This window comes from Rhincodon typus, chromosome 26 (assembly GCF_021869965.1).
Source record: "Rhincodon typus isolate 14 chromosome 26, sRhiTyp1.1, whole genome shotgun sequence".
NCBI lineage: Eukaryota > Metazoa > Chordata > Chondrichthyes > Orectolobiformes > Rhincodontidae > Rhincodon > Rhincodon typus.
The window spans coordinates 38789754-38803912 of NC_063357.1; the positions used below are offsets into that span (position 1 = coordinate 38789754).

A 14159-nucleotide genomic window follows, 5' to 3' on the forward strand; every position below is an offset into this window, starting at 1 on the left:
TACCCGAAACGTTAACTCTGTTTTTTCCTTCACAGATGCTGCCAGACCTGCTGAGCTTTTCCAGCAACTTTGTTTTTGTTCCTGATTTACAGCATCTGCAGTTCTTTCGGTTTTTCGTTATAAAATGATTTTTTATATATATGTGTGAGTTATGATCTGGAATGGACTGCCTCAAAGTGCGCTGTAAGCAGATCTAATAGTAATTGTTGAAAGGAAGTTGGATAAACACTTGAAGGGGAAAATTTGTATGGTTATGGGAACAGAGCAAGGAAATGAACGTCTTTTAAAAAAAAAATCATCAATACCAATGGCTTCCTGTGTGCATCATTCTATGATGCTATCTTCTGCAGCACGGTTTACAGTTAGTTGAGCACATTAAGAACAGGAGCATATTATACCACATAATGCACAAGAATTATTCTGTTGCTAAGATGAAGCTGTGTGCAGCCTGCTGTGTGTTGCCGCAAGGCCAGGAAGTCTAATCATTATTACTTCCCAAGATCAATTAGAAGCCCTACTTGTTATTTGCATATCTGGAGTCCAATTATAGGGCAGAATGAACCAAGCAGGAAATTACTGGTTCTCTTCCTCTTGTTAAAAAAAAAAAGGTGTAACAAGAAGAAAAAGCAACAGACAACTCAAAATTTTATCACTCTGCTAAGTTGTAGCTGTTCATCTCTTTAAGGTCAAAAAAATGCTCTGCTGTGCTTAGGTCAGTTAAGAAGTCAATTGGATTTATTACAGCAGATGGGGGTAGGCGGTTTTGTTTTTGAAAATATATGACAATTTGAAACCTTCATTACATTAACTAACAGCAAGAAGGTATTGGGAGATACAGGTTAATTAGAAGTCACACAGGCTTTGGAAAAGTGTGCACAAAATTGCACCAGGTATGACGGCCAATTATTCCCATACAAATAAACAATGAGACCTCTGGTAAGAGAAAAAGGAGATGTAGTGAGAAACAATACAGTTCCATGTTATTATGGCTGTGTACAAGGAGGAATTTCTTCAGCTGGAGGGTAGTTAATCTGTGAAACTCTTTGCCGCAGAGTCCAAGTCACTGAGTGTATTCAAGACAGAGATACATAGGTCCTTGACTGGTAGAGGGATGAAGAGTTATGGGAGAAGGCAGGAGAATAGGGTTGAGAAAACTAACAGCCATGACTGAATGGCAGAGCAGACCTGATAGGCCGAATGGCCTAGTGCTGCTCCTATGTCTTGTGGCCTTATGGTGTATGAAAAGAAGGTACAGTATCAAATAACCCTGCATTTAATAGAACAGGCCTTCTGCAATTTTCCAGGCCTCAGCAGTTATTGCACGAATGAAGACAAATGTCATTTAAGAGAAAATAAATTTACCATGAATGGTTTCAGTTGTGTTAGGAAACCAACTATCATTCAAAATACAAGATTCTTCATCAACCTTTATCAGCCTGTAAAGCTGATATAGTGCCACTTTTCTTTGTGCCATTAAGATCAGCAATTATCACTTACAGCTTTGGGAGCCACAAAGCCTCCAGTTGCCATTCCAATTCCAGTTGACAGTTCAAACAGATCACTCAGGCCACTGCTCGGCACAGCAGGGGTTGGTGATGGCCCAAATGTAGTTGGCACTGAAGATGGTATAAAGCTTTGACCAACCTGTAACAAAAACAAATGAACATTTAACATGAGACGAGTACAAAATAATACATACCAGTAATTCAGTTACTCCAACTGGTCCACTGCTAGTGAATCAGAAATCAACGAAACAAGTTGGTTGGATAAACACATTCTTGAATAGATATTTTATTTACATACCTTTGCATTTATGGTAGTATTTGATGTTAAATTGCATTTGCCTCTGATTTGCTTGGAAAAGTTCTTCAGGAAAATTATTATACATGATTCTGAATTTATCCAGCAGAAATGATGATGGCAAAAAAAACAAACAAACAATCTCCTGAAGGTTTTGATGAAGTTGATATCGATAAGAGGCTAGTTAGTGTTTTGTTCCTGTTCATGTTTTGATATGAACTTTGCAGAAACTTACACCACACTCGCTCACTGCTGACCTTTGTTAATTCCATACATAGCTGAAACTAAATAAGCATGAGATGGCAGAGCTGCTGATTGGGTTAGATGAAGGAGGGTGGTGGGTGGCTTCCATAGATGATAAACACTAGTATGCACTATTACTGCATTGTACATTCAAAGTAATATGAATGACTTTATTCTAAAGGAATTTATTCCTAAACATATATTTGGGTCTTCCTATGCCAGGCCAAGGGAGTGAACAGAATGCTAACAAATCAAGACCAAATGTTAGGATGTGTGCAGATGAAGAGTGCCCAGTAATATTCCCGTTCTTTATTACTACCCAGACACCACTGTTGAAAGATGCACGCAACACGGGATTATACTCCAATGTGATAACACCCATAGTGACCAGCCTGTCAACGCTCACTGACTGGGATCAGACATGAAGACTAGGTAAACTGCCAGTGGAGTGGGGGCGGAGATGCTCACAATCATATTGCAGAAAAAGTCAGCGTCTTGAAGAGGGAAAATTGTAAAAACAAATAAAGCCCTTACAAACTTGAATTGTGATCTGTATGTGACTTTAGGAGAAAGACTCACCGCTGGACTCCCACCAGTAGGCCCGCCAAGATCGCCCCCAAGCTGAAAGATATAGAATACAGAGAGTCAATGGAAGCAGAGGGCATACACAGCAAGAGGGCATAAAGGCTGGAGGGCATAAACAGCAAGAAGGGAAGGAAGAAATGCATTTATGAGTTAATTAAAAAATAACAGCTTCCACATCTTCTTCAATTTCAATTTCAGACTGAAGTGGGTTGCCACTCACTTATTAGAGCAGTTTCTGATATGCTGAGAGAAACATAGGTGACAGGTAATTTATTTTAGTCTCCACAGTCAAGGCAAACATTCAATCACAGATAGCCAAGCAGGAAATAATCAAAAGGAAAAAGGTGGTGAGCAGTTAAGATTCCAGCTGTAATCATTTCCAGCAAACCAGACAACGGCATTGACCAGAGCAATGAAGACAATTACAGCAATTACGGGGACAGGCACAATAGAACATAAAGATTTCAAAAAGCTCAGTTTGGAAAGTTCTAAATTTAATTTGTTGAATTCAAATGATCAACTGTGTGTGCTCACTTCTTACATGTTGACATAAAAAGTAATGTACAGGGAACTCTTGCTGGATTCGATTCCTCTGCAAGTCTCTCATCAAACCCTTGAAAATTGCTAATAAGGCGCAAAGTTCAGTGACCATTTTATATATGAAAATAATCTAGATTATGTGAGTCATGAGGAAATGTGGAACTCCATCATCACATCCAAAGGGTGGGATTTACATTTACATTTTCAGTGACGCTCAGCATAACAAGGATGTTACACTGCTTGGTCAGACACAAATGTATCTCAATCTTAGAAGACTGTACATGTGATTAATTATTTGTGAACTGCTTTAGAAGTCCGGTTGATCCCAAGAAAGTTGGAAATAGCTTGCAGAGGTGTTGCCACACAGGAACAGACTTCTCAATTTGATTTCCATCACCAAGTTCAACTATTCCAATGCTTTACATCTTCCACACTTTAAGTCTCAGCTCATCCAAACTCTGCTGCACTTGTACCAAGTTCCATTCACCTTCTGATCCATATTGACTCAAAGTCAAACAATGCCTTGAATTTAAGATTCTATAAATTACAACATGCTGTGAACCTTCTCTATATCTGTAAACTGCTCCAGCCCTCCAACTCCCCTATCCCTCTACGTTCCTCTATTTCTGGTCTCCTGTGTACCTAATGTTTCTTCACACTCTCACTGCTAGCTGTGCCTTCAGTATCGAATAATACTCTTGTGTTTTGTAACACTGATGACAGTAAATTATTGCTGTTGATGCTGCTGAACATCCCAAATGAATATCTGGAATGTCTAATTCTGCTGATCTCATTGTGGGTGGTATTTGTGGCATTGCACTTAATCTCTGCAGGAGCAAGAATTAAACATTAGTCCAGGTTCACCCAAGTTCACTGGCCTCTACCCAGCAACTCTCATTAGCAAGTATAGCAACAGTGTGATGGCAGGTATTGATTCAACCCATGATGCCCCTCACAAATAAATTGCTTTCTGTCTGAAATAACCACGTTGGCAAGATATTGAGGAACATAGGTGCCTCTGTTATAAGAGGTAATGTATTTCACCACCTTCAGGAGTGGGGGTACAAAATTAGGGGAAAAAATGTGCACACCACATCAATTTTGCAAACTGCAACATACTGCACAGCCAATAGTATTAAACAAACAGAATCAAATACTCAGTAAACATTTTTTGCCAGGGCATTAACATTTTCATGATAAATGGAAATCTAACTCATTTTGAAATGAAGTAATATGAAATTCTGTTATAGCACATTTGTTCCAACTGGTGCACACTGGTATTAATGTTGCACACAAACCTTTTCTTATTCTTCCTCAGTGAACACCATCAGCATTTCCCTCTACTTCTTTCTCCCATGTGATTATTGAGTTTCCCCTTAAATGCAATTACAGAGGCTCACTTCACTTTATTTTACTGTCTGTTGAGTTGGTAATATCCAGAATTGGGTTGCATTCACATTACAACTGTGATGTTTATCCAAAGCAAAGTTAAACTGGAATGGCTTTTGTGCAATTGTAAATGCACCTTAATAGAGATGTAATGTACACAGACATAATGGTCCCACAATTCTTAATGAGGGAAAAACAAGATAATACTCATTTTCTCTGACATCAATAATCTAACAGAGTCTCATATGTTATATTCTGATGCTGTTAACAAATGGTCAGGAAAAACAGGTACTCAAAATGAATTTTGGGCACAATTGCATAAACAATGATCTATGTCTAACGTGCATCACACTCAAGTCTCAACTGGCAAACAACAAAGTTCTGAAATAGATCTCCCAGAACCTTGCAAAGTGTTACAGGCTTTCAGACAGAGTGTACAGAAATAAAACAAAGTCATATCTCATCAAGCAAAATTCAAACCACATAAAATTGTTTGCTTTCAATCACTTCACAGGATGAACGAGGATTAAAAAGCAATCTGACAGGAACAAACAGGAAGACAATTTATCACATGACAACACTGAGATAACAAGGTGTAGAGCTGGATGAACACAGCAGGCCAGGCCAAGCAGCATCACCTGCTCCTGTGATGCAGCTTGGCCTGCTGTGTTCATCCAGCTCTACATCTTGTTATCTCAGATTTTCCAGCATCGGCAGTTCCTACTATCACATGACAACACTACCTTGTTCTGGCATTACTGATCTCCGGTCTACAAAACGAGATTTCAAAAATGAGATATGGGGCTCATTTTACAAGTGATGTGGAGTTTGTTCACTTAAAGCAGCTGCACAAATTAGCAGTAATAATAAGACAGTGTAACTTTGTGATATTTGTGATATTCAATGCAGCTAATAAAATGCGTTCATTTATTTCTAGGGAAATTGAATATAAAAATAGGAGGCTGTGCTTGTTACACAGGAGACATGACATAGGGAGTACTGTATAAAACTGGTCAAAGGCTCTTGTGACACCATGGTAGTGTCTGTGCCTGTGAGCCAGGAGGTATAGATTCAACTCACATCCTCTCCAGAGGTGTATCAAAATATCTCTGAACAGGGTGATTAAAAATATCAATAGCATTTGCTAATTTAGTTAAGGATGTACATGCTTTGAAAGCAGTTCAGAGAGAACTCACTGGACTAATAAATAGAATGGGTAGGTTTCCTTAAGTTTGGACAGACTAGATTTGTATCCAGTGAAGTTCAGAAAAATAAAAGATGACCCTATTGAAACATACAAGATCCTGAGGGGCCTTGACAGGTGCAGATGTTCATTTTTATGTGAGAATCTTGTACCAGGGGTCACTGTTTCAAAACAGGGGGTCACAGAGATGAGATAAAACTTTAGAACAAACATGATGAAATTTGCTCTCAGAAGGTTGAGTTTTGTTTTTAATTTGCTCATGGTGTGTGGGATAGCTGGCTGGGTTGGCATTTCCTGCTCATTGCTAATTGCACAGAGGGCAGTTAAGAGTCAACCACATTGCTTTGGGTCTGGAATCACATGTAGACCAGATGAGCAAGGATAGCAATATCCTTCCTCAAGGTACATTGGCGAACCAGACTTTTTTTATGATGATCGGCAGTCGTTACTTATTCACCATTAGAATAATTTTTTATTCTAGATTTTTAATGAATTCAGATTTCACCTTCTGCCATGGTGGGGTTCAATCCCATTGACCCAGAACATTAGCCTGGGTTTCTGGAGAACTAGGCCGGTGCCTCCCCTTCAGGTGCGCTCTCGCTGAAAAGATGGTGGATGCAGAGTTTTTGAATACAAATAGGTGGATAGTAAGTGGGTGAAAAGTTATGGAGGGTAGGCAGGAATGGGAACTGGAGGTTACAATCAAATCAACCATGAACTTGTTAAATAGTAGAGCAAGCTCAACAGGCAGGAGTGCTCACTCCTGCTGCTTGGTTGTAAACATTTGAATCTCTACAACCAATTCAGTAACAAAACTACAGAATCTAGTAGCTGGATGAGTCACAATAATGTAATGGGCATCCAGTAAACAACTTGCAGTCACACAGAATTTGCAAAGCTTAATATGGCTACTAACAGTGGAACAACTTAAAAACTGCAGGAGTCCAGACCTGGAAGGGGTAGAGATCTCAAATTGCAGTGCTGAAAGGAGGTTTGAGTTGCAGAAGGGCGAGACCACTAAGTGACTTGAAAACTTGGAAGGGAATTTTAAAAGACAAAGACAGTCAGTCAATCAGGAGTCAATGCAATCAGAAAACACAACTGTGAATGGGATTTCAGGCGTTGTGATAGGGATTCCATGAGTTGTGATATGGGCAGAGATTTCAATGAGGTCAGGTTTATGGATGGTGCAAGAGATAGACTGGACCATATTGGAACAGTCAAGTCAAGAGGCAACATAGTCTTGGATAAGGGTTTCAGCAGCGAGTAAGTTGAGGCGAAACAAAGAAGGGCGATGTTGCTGAGGTGAGAGTAGGTGATTTCTGTAATGGATAGGCTAATTGTCTATTACTATGTTCTACCATTCTAAATTACAACGCTTTACTCCCTCTCTCTGTTAGTTCCCTTGAAGCCAGCTAGAAACAGACTTATGGGTCTGAAGGCTAAAATGAATTCTGAGACAGGATGAGCAGAGATGGAAGACAAACTACAGAAGGAGACATATTCAAGATTAGGGCATGGGGGTTGAATTTTCAGTCTGGGGAAGGGAGGGAAGTGAGAGGATAGACCACTGGAAGCACACATTCCTTCACGTTATCCCTGCAGAAATGAATAGCCAGGAAGTGTGCAGAACTAATCACGAGGCAGGAAAACAATGGCAATTTTGGTTGTCACCACGAGACTGAGGCAAAAAATGGACTTCAGTCAAGAACAGCAAACTGTTGACCTGAATCCCATAGAGTAGCTAAATAAAAGTTGACAAAACGGTAGAACTATCATAAGCTCAGCAGGTGACAGCAGCTGTTGGGTAACGTAAGATAGACAAAATTAACTTTAAACACTATGTCATTCAACAGCAGATCAGAACAGCAGTAGTCAAGTCCAATAGGATGCTACAATGGAGAGGCAAGATTTTACAGAGCTACATTTTGAAGGGCAAGTGGTCTTTAATGTACCCAAGTATTCAAAATATGAAATGCTCATAGTGAGGATAATATGAGACTGTAAGACACCAATTTGAGTTTCAAGAGATGTTATCAAATACGGGCACAGATTAACTTTATCGTACAATAATAAAGAAGTTTTATAAAGAAGATATCTGGACCCTGGGCAACAATAGTTATTCTTGCCTGTAGAACTCAAGGACTGCAACCATATCCATCAAGCCACAGTACTGCCAAATTTAAAAATAAATTGGCAATTATATTTATGACATAAACTGCTATTTACTATAAGTTATGAAGGAACAGCCAAAGAACTAGCTGCACAGTTTTGATGAGTAATGTCATTTTTCGATGTTTTCATAGAATCCCTAGTATAGAAAGGGGCCATTCAGTCATCAAGTCTGCACCAACCCTCCAAAAAGCATCCAATCCTATCCCCATAACCCATATTTCCCATGGCTAATCCACCTAACCTGCATGTCTTTGGACCCTGGGAGGAAACCGGAACACCTGGTGGAAACTCAAGCAGACAGTGGAAAGTCAGAAGTCAAGTGCGAAAGGCTGAGGTGAATAGATTATTGTCAAGCAAGGTGGTTATCGGAGGTAGGCAGCATTTGAGGTTACAATCTAATCAGTGATTATGTATTTGAATAGGGAAGCAGATTCAAGGAGCTGAATAGCCTGGTCCTTGTTTGCATCTTATTCTTACAGTAATCACTACATAGCACATAGTACATTAGGGCTCAGAAGACATCATGTTGGGTTTTATAGTGATGCCAAGATCTCATAGATTACACAGTGACACAAATACTACTCTACATCATTTCACACTAAAACCTGCTAAGCATTTCTCAGATTACAGCTACAGTAAAAATGTTCCAATTCATTTACATGGATTAAAAGCAGTTTAATTTTTAATTAATTAGTTTGAGACAAACCACTTTGATTCCTGTACTTTTTCCATGTCTCTGTTCAGTCAGGCCCTTATTGCCTTACTACCCTTCAGTGGGAACCACTTACTTTCATTACTTCATCGGAAAAATACACTTCGACACTTCAATTAAAGTACAGGCAGCAACAATTTTCCACATCATTGTGCAGTTAACATGGCCAAAGTAGGAAACAGTAAGGGCAACTAGAAAATGATAAAATACTGATGGAGAACAGGGAACTATGCTGATGTCAGAACAGCTCCAATTTCTCAACACTGTTGGTAAGCAGCAGGCTGCTTCAGCAGACATATACTTAAAAACTTCTTCAGTATCACGTGAGTGCAACAGTATAAGATTAATGTAATCAAGCATCAAAAGCAAGTTAACTTTCTCTTCAAAATAATACTATCCCTTCTACCACAGCAAGGGCAAAAGGTAAGTGGGAGAAAAAAAACAAAAAAAAAACAAAAACAAGGGAAGGAAGAAGTAGGAACGCAATACTTGAATAAATTTATCAAACTTTGGCTGCTTTCAATCTATCAACTATATTTATAAGAAATTAAAGTAATTAATTACGGCATAATTTAAAACCAAAAAATGGAAGGGGATGTGAGACAGAGAGGGGTGCAAGAGGTGGGGGGAAAATCAAGGGGCAAGAGGTGGTGGGGGGGCGAGAGAAGAGGCTAGGGAGGAAAGAGGGGATAGGGAAAAGAGGCGGCGGGGGGGGGGAGGGGGGGAAGGGGGAGGGGAACAATTGTACATCAGGACTTTACAGGACCAGACAATAAATTGTATAATGGATGTCTGTGAAGAATCTAAAAGCATTCTATCTTTAAGTCAATGATACATTCCACTAAGCACAATATGCACGAACTTGGCCGACGCCAGCAGACCAGCCGCACTCGGGGCCCTACAACTGGTTTCAGCATCTTTCAGGCTAGAGACAAAAATAACAGACCTCATTTCCCACTCTTGATTCTTATCTAGTGAACTGTGAAGCTCATGTTTATTCAACGGGGACACAGGCTTTTATAAAGGATTAAAAGGTAACGTAATGAAAATGTTACAGATTTTCACTGAGAAACTTGTTCTTCTGGTGGAGGAATTCAGAACGAGTAATCACTACCTTAAAAAATTAGAGCTTGGCTCTTCAGGATGATACTAGGAGATGTTATTACATGTGAAGATTAGTAGAAATCGAGAAGTCTCAGCCCAAAATGTTGTTGAGGCTGTGGAGGAGTCAATGGCAACTTTAACACTGCGTGATTGATAGAGTCTTGTTAGGTTCTTTAAACATTATACCTTAGATTTTTGTTAGGCAAAGATATAATGGATAAAGAACCTAACAAAATCTATCAATCGCACAGATTTAACATTTCCAGCTGACTACACCACAGCCTCAACATCATTTTGGAGTGATAGTTCTCGAAGAATCGAGGTGGGTAGGTGGCGTTAAGGTATCGGTCAAGCAGAAACTACTCAATGACAGAAAATGCTAAGGGATGATTGCCCTAAAACTGGCAGTAAGATTGGTCGGGGCTATGTGGTCGCTAATGTATGGTCAACACTTAGATGTGGGAATTGTCAATGAGAAAAATTATAAATGCAGAAGTATTTCCATAGACTCAATGTGAGCCGAGTGACCAACTAATACAGCTTTGATGAAGTAATGAATGGAAATAACTGATGTAACAGATTGAAATGCATTACCCGTTCTGCATCTCCCATCACAATTCGTAGAAGTAATATGTTAGTTATGAACAAAGGAGGAATGGAGGAAAGGAAAAAGAAAACATTACATTAGGATAAAGATAGAGACAATGCATTTTACTAAATTAGTGAATAGGAAATTAAATATTACAGCCACAAAGCACAAATAATCCAAGCAACCACAGGTCTCCAAAGTGGGTTTTAAAGGGCTTACACCAAATACTTAATTGTTAATGTCATGCACGTTTGATTTTATTTACTATTGTCACATGTATGGAGGCACAGTGAAAAATTTTGTTTTACACAGAAACATAGAAATACAGAAGATAGGAACAGGAGGCGGCCATTCGAGCCTGCTCCGCCATTCTTCACAATCATGGCAGATCATCCAACTTAATAGTCTAAACCTGCTTTCTCCCCATAATCTTTGATCCTATTCGCCCAAAGTGCTATATCTGCAAGGACTGTTCGAGAATCCTGGAGGATGACCACCAATGCATCCACTAGTTCAAGAGCTACTTCCCTTAAGTACTCTGGGATGTAGATTATCAGGTTCTTGGGATTTATTGGCCTTCAATCCCAAGTCACTTCTTGAATATATTCAATGTTTTAGCATCAACTACCACCTGTGGTAATGAATTTGATAGGCACACCACTTTTTGGGTGAAGAAATGTCTCCTCATCTCCGTCCTAAATCGTCCACCCTGAATCCTCATACTGTGACCCCTAGTTCTGGACACACCCACCATTGGGAACATCCTCTCTGCATCTACCCTGTCCAGTCCTGTTACAAAATTCTAAGTCTCAATGAGATCCCTCCTCATTCGTCTGAACTCTAGCGAAAACAATCCCAACCTAGTCAATCTCTCCTCATTTGTCAGACCCACCATCCCCGGAATCAGCCTGGTAAACCTTCGCTGCACTCCCTCGAGAGCAACAGCATCCTTCCTCAGAAAAGGAAACCAAAACTGCACACAATATTCTAGGTGTGGCCTCACCAAGGTCCTGTATAACTGCAACAACACGTCCCTGCTCCTGTGCTCGAAACCTCTCGCAATGAAGGCCAACATACCATTTACCTTCTTTACCACCTGCTGCACCTGCATGCTAAACCTTCAGCAACTGGTACACAAGGACACCCAGGTCCCACTGCACACTCCCCTCTCCCAATTTACAGCAGTCCAGGTAGTAATCTGCCTTCTTGATTTTGCTTCCGAAGTGAATAACCTCACATTTATCCAAATTATACTGCATCTGCCATTGATTTGCCCGCTCACCCAACCTGTCGGGATCATGCTGAAGGATCTCTGCATCCTCATCACAGTCCACCCTCTCACCAACTTGGTATTACCTACAAACTTGGAGAGGTTACATTTTGTTCCCTCATCCAAATCATTAATATATATTGTGAATAGCCGGGGTCCCAGCACCAATCTCTGTGGCACCCCACAAACTACTGTCTGCCAATTTGAAATGGACCCATTAATTCCTACTCTGTTTCCTCTCTGCCAACCAGTTTCATATCCATGGCCTGGTCACTAATCCACGCCTGGGCCTCACCTTCATGACCCATCAAGGCCCCACTGTGGGCACGAAGCTCCGCCGCAGCTGACAGCAAGTACATGTTCCTTCCAGATATTAAATCGCTCTGTATAAAATAAATCTTCCCAAATCTGTTCTAAACTTGCTCGTTACTGAATAATATCTACCCTCATCCTTTGTATGTTTGAAACATAACATACACCATAATGTCACCCTGAGAGATCTCTTGTCAAAGCCAAAACGAGAAACCAATTGATAGACTTACACCTGTCCATGGAATGGGTGGAATCACGGGCTAGCAACTCCAAAGGCATCAGGTAAAGTTACAATAAATCCATCAACACCATGTAACCAACATGTTAGTCATCATGAGCTAACATCCAAATCGTAAATAAAAGCTGCAGAATACATGTCCTAAAACAAGTAAAAATTGCACGATACCTTGGAACAACTGACACTGATGGAAGTAAAATTACTTCTTGCCAACATCTTTACTCATTGCTCACTACCACATAATGGATCTCAAGAACATAAATATGTCAAAGACCAGGTAAGTTCATAATGCAACTGGAGCGCAGTTCAATTTTACAACATCTTGTGGGGATGTGAATTCAACTTAACCGCCAAAATGATGTTCACCTGGTTATCTTCACCATTCACTGCTTGGATATAGTGAATGGTATGTCAACCAAAGGTCCCTAAATCTCCTTGTCACCAAGTTCCATCTCACTCAACAAGTGCAGACTGAATATATACTCCCCGATCTAAAATTCTTTTCGCTTTCATTGTATAATAAAGCAGTATTATTCACATTGAACATAAATTGTATTGTCTGATATGTGGAAAAATACTTCCCGATTTATTTGAAATTGTCTAGTTCTAACTGTCATTGTACCCTCTTGCTCTAGATTGTCTTAACTTCGTCTTAATTTTACTTCTTTTTATTATTATGTATGACTTCTATCATTGATGTAGAATCCGTGGTGGGCAACTTATAAAAAAAACTTTTCACGGTATTTTTCATGTAAATGTACACATGATAATAAAGTCCCCCCCCATTCTATTTTGTTCTATCCCTGGCATGATATTGCTGAACCCATGCTACACTTCCTCCAAGTTCCAATATCCTTCCATAAGCCGGATTCCCAAATCTGAACATTATCTTACAGGTTTTGCCAAGGGAAAATGAAGTCAACCCCCTTGAATTTTCAATTTTATTTATTCATTCTTGGGAAGTGGGCTTCGCTGGCTGAGCCAGCATTGATTGATAGTTGCTCTCGTGTTGTTGTTTGTCACATACAGAGCGCAGATGCTCCACGAAACGGTCCCAGAGTCTGCACTTGGTCTTACCAACGTACAGGAGGCCAAATCAGGAGCAACGGATACAGTAGACCAAGTTGGGGAATGTACAGGTTGGATGTGAAAGATTTGCTTTGGGCCTTGGATGGAGGTGACAGGGGAGGTGTAGGGGCAGGTTGGGCACTTCTTGCAGTTGCAGGGAAAGGTGCCGGGTGTGGTGGGGCTAATGGGGAGTGTAGAGCGGACGAGGGAGTTGCGGAGTGAGCGGTCCCTACAAAAGGCAGATAGGGGTGGGGAGGGAAATAGCTCTTTGGTCGTGGGGTCAGATTGTAGGTGGTGGAGGATGATATGCTGGATGAGGTGGTTTGTGGGATGGTATGTGAGAACCATTTGTTGGGGGAGGGAGTTTGAGGGCAGAAGTGCGAGAAGTGTAAGAGATGCGGTTGAGAGCATTTTTGATCATGGGGTGGAGGGTGGTTGCGACCCTTGAAATACATCTGGGATATCCAGGAGTGGAACACTCCATCTTGGGAGCCCCACATTCTTGCGGGAGGGTGGGTGAGAGGAGGTGTAGTCCAGATGTCCTCCTATTTCAAGGAGGACAATTTTTATTAACAACTGAAAAATGGCCTTACAACAAATATATTAGTATTTTTGATTCAGTCTCTGGTCCACCATCTTTGAGTAGGCCAAATTTAAAACACCTCAAGTGACTTTAAAAACTGTTTAAAACTATTTACAGAGATAGTAGGAACTGAAGAGGGGTCTAGGCCTGAAACGTCAGCCTTCCTGCTCCTCTGATGCTGCTTGGCCAGCTGTGTTCATCCAGCTCTACACCTTGTTATCTCTAAAACCATTTACAAACTACATTGCTGCACACTAGACAGTAAACTTATATGTGTAGCTTTTAAAATGTATCTATTGCTATTCTGCATCTGAAAGAACTTAATTTTGAAAGCCTCAACAAAGGTT

The 14159-nt window shown here is 40.3% G+C and overlaps 1 protein-coding gene across 2 annotated transcripts in view; it reads right to left on the reverse strand.

The window, feature by feature from the left end:
- The window catches only part of ap2b1 (adaptor related protein complex 2 subunit beta 1), a 166515-nt gene that overhangs the window by 50053 nt on the left and 102303 nt on the right, over positions 1-14159 (reverse strand). Inside the window, exons 14-15 of one of the 2 annotated variants that reach the window (XM_048612548.1) lie at positions 2623-2664; positions 1498-1644 (exon numbers count right to left, since the gene is read on the reverse strand). In XM_048612548.1, the coding sequence (XP_048468505.1) occupies positions 1498-1644; positions 2623-2664 (189 nt within the window). The remainder of the gene's footprint in view (positions 1-1497; positions 1645-2622; positions 2665-14159) is intronic. The other variant, XM_048612549.1, reaches the window with a different exon arrangement.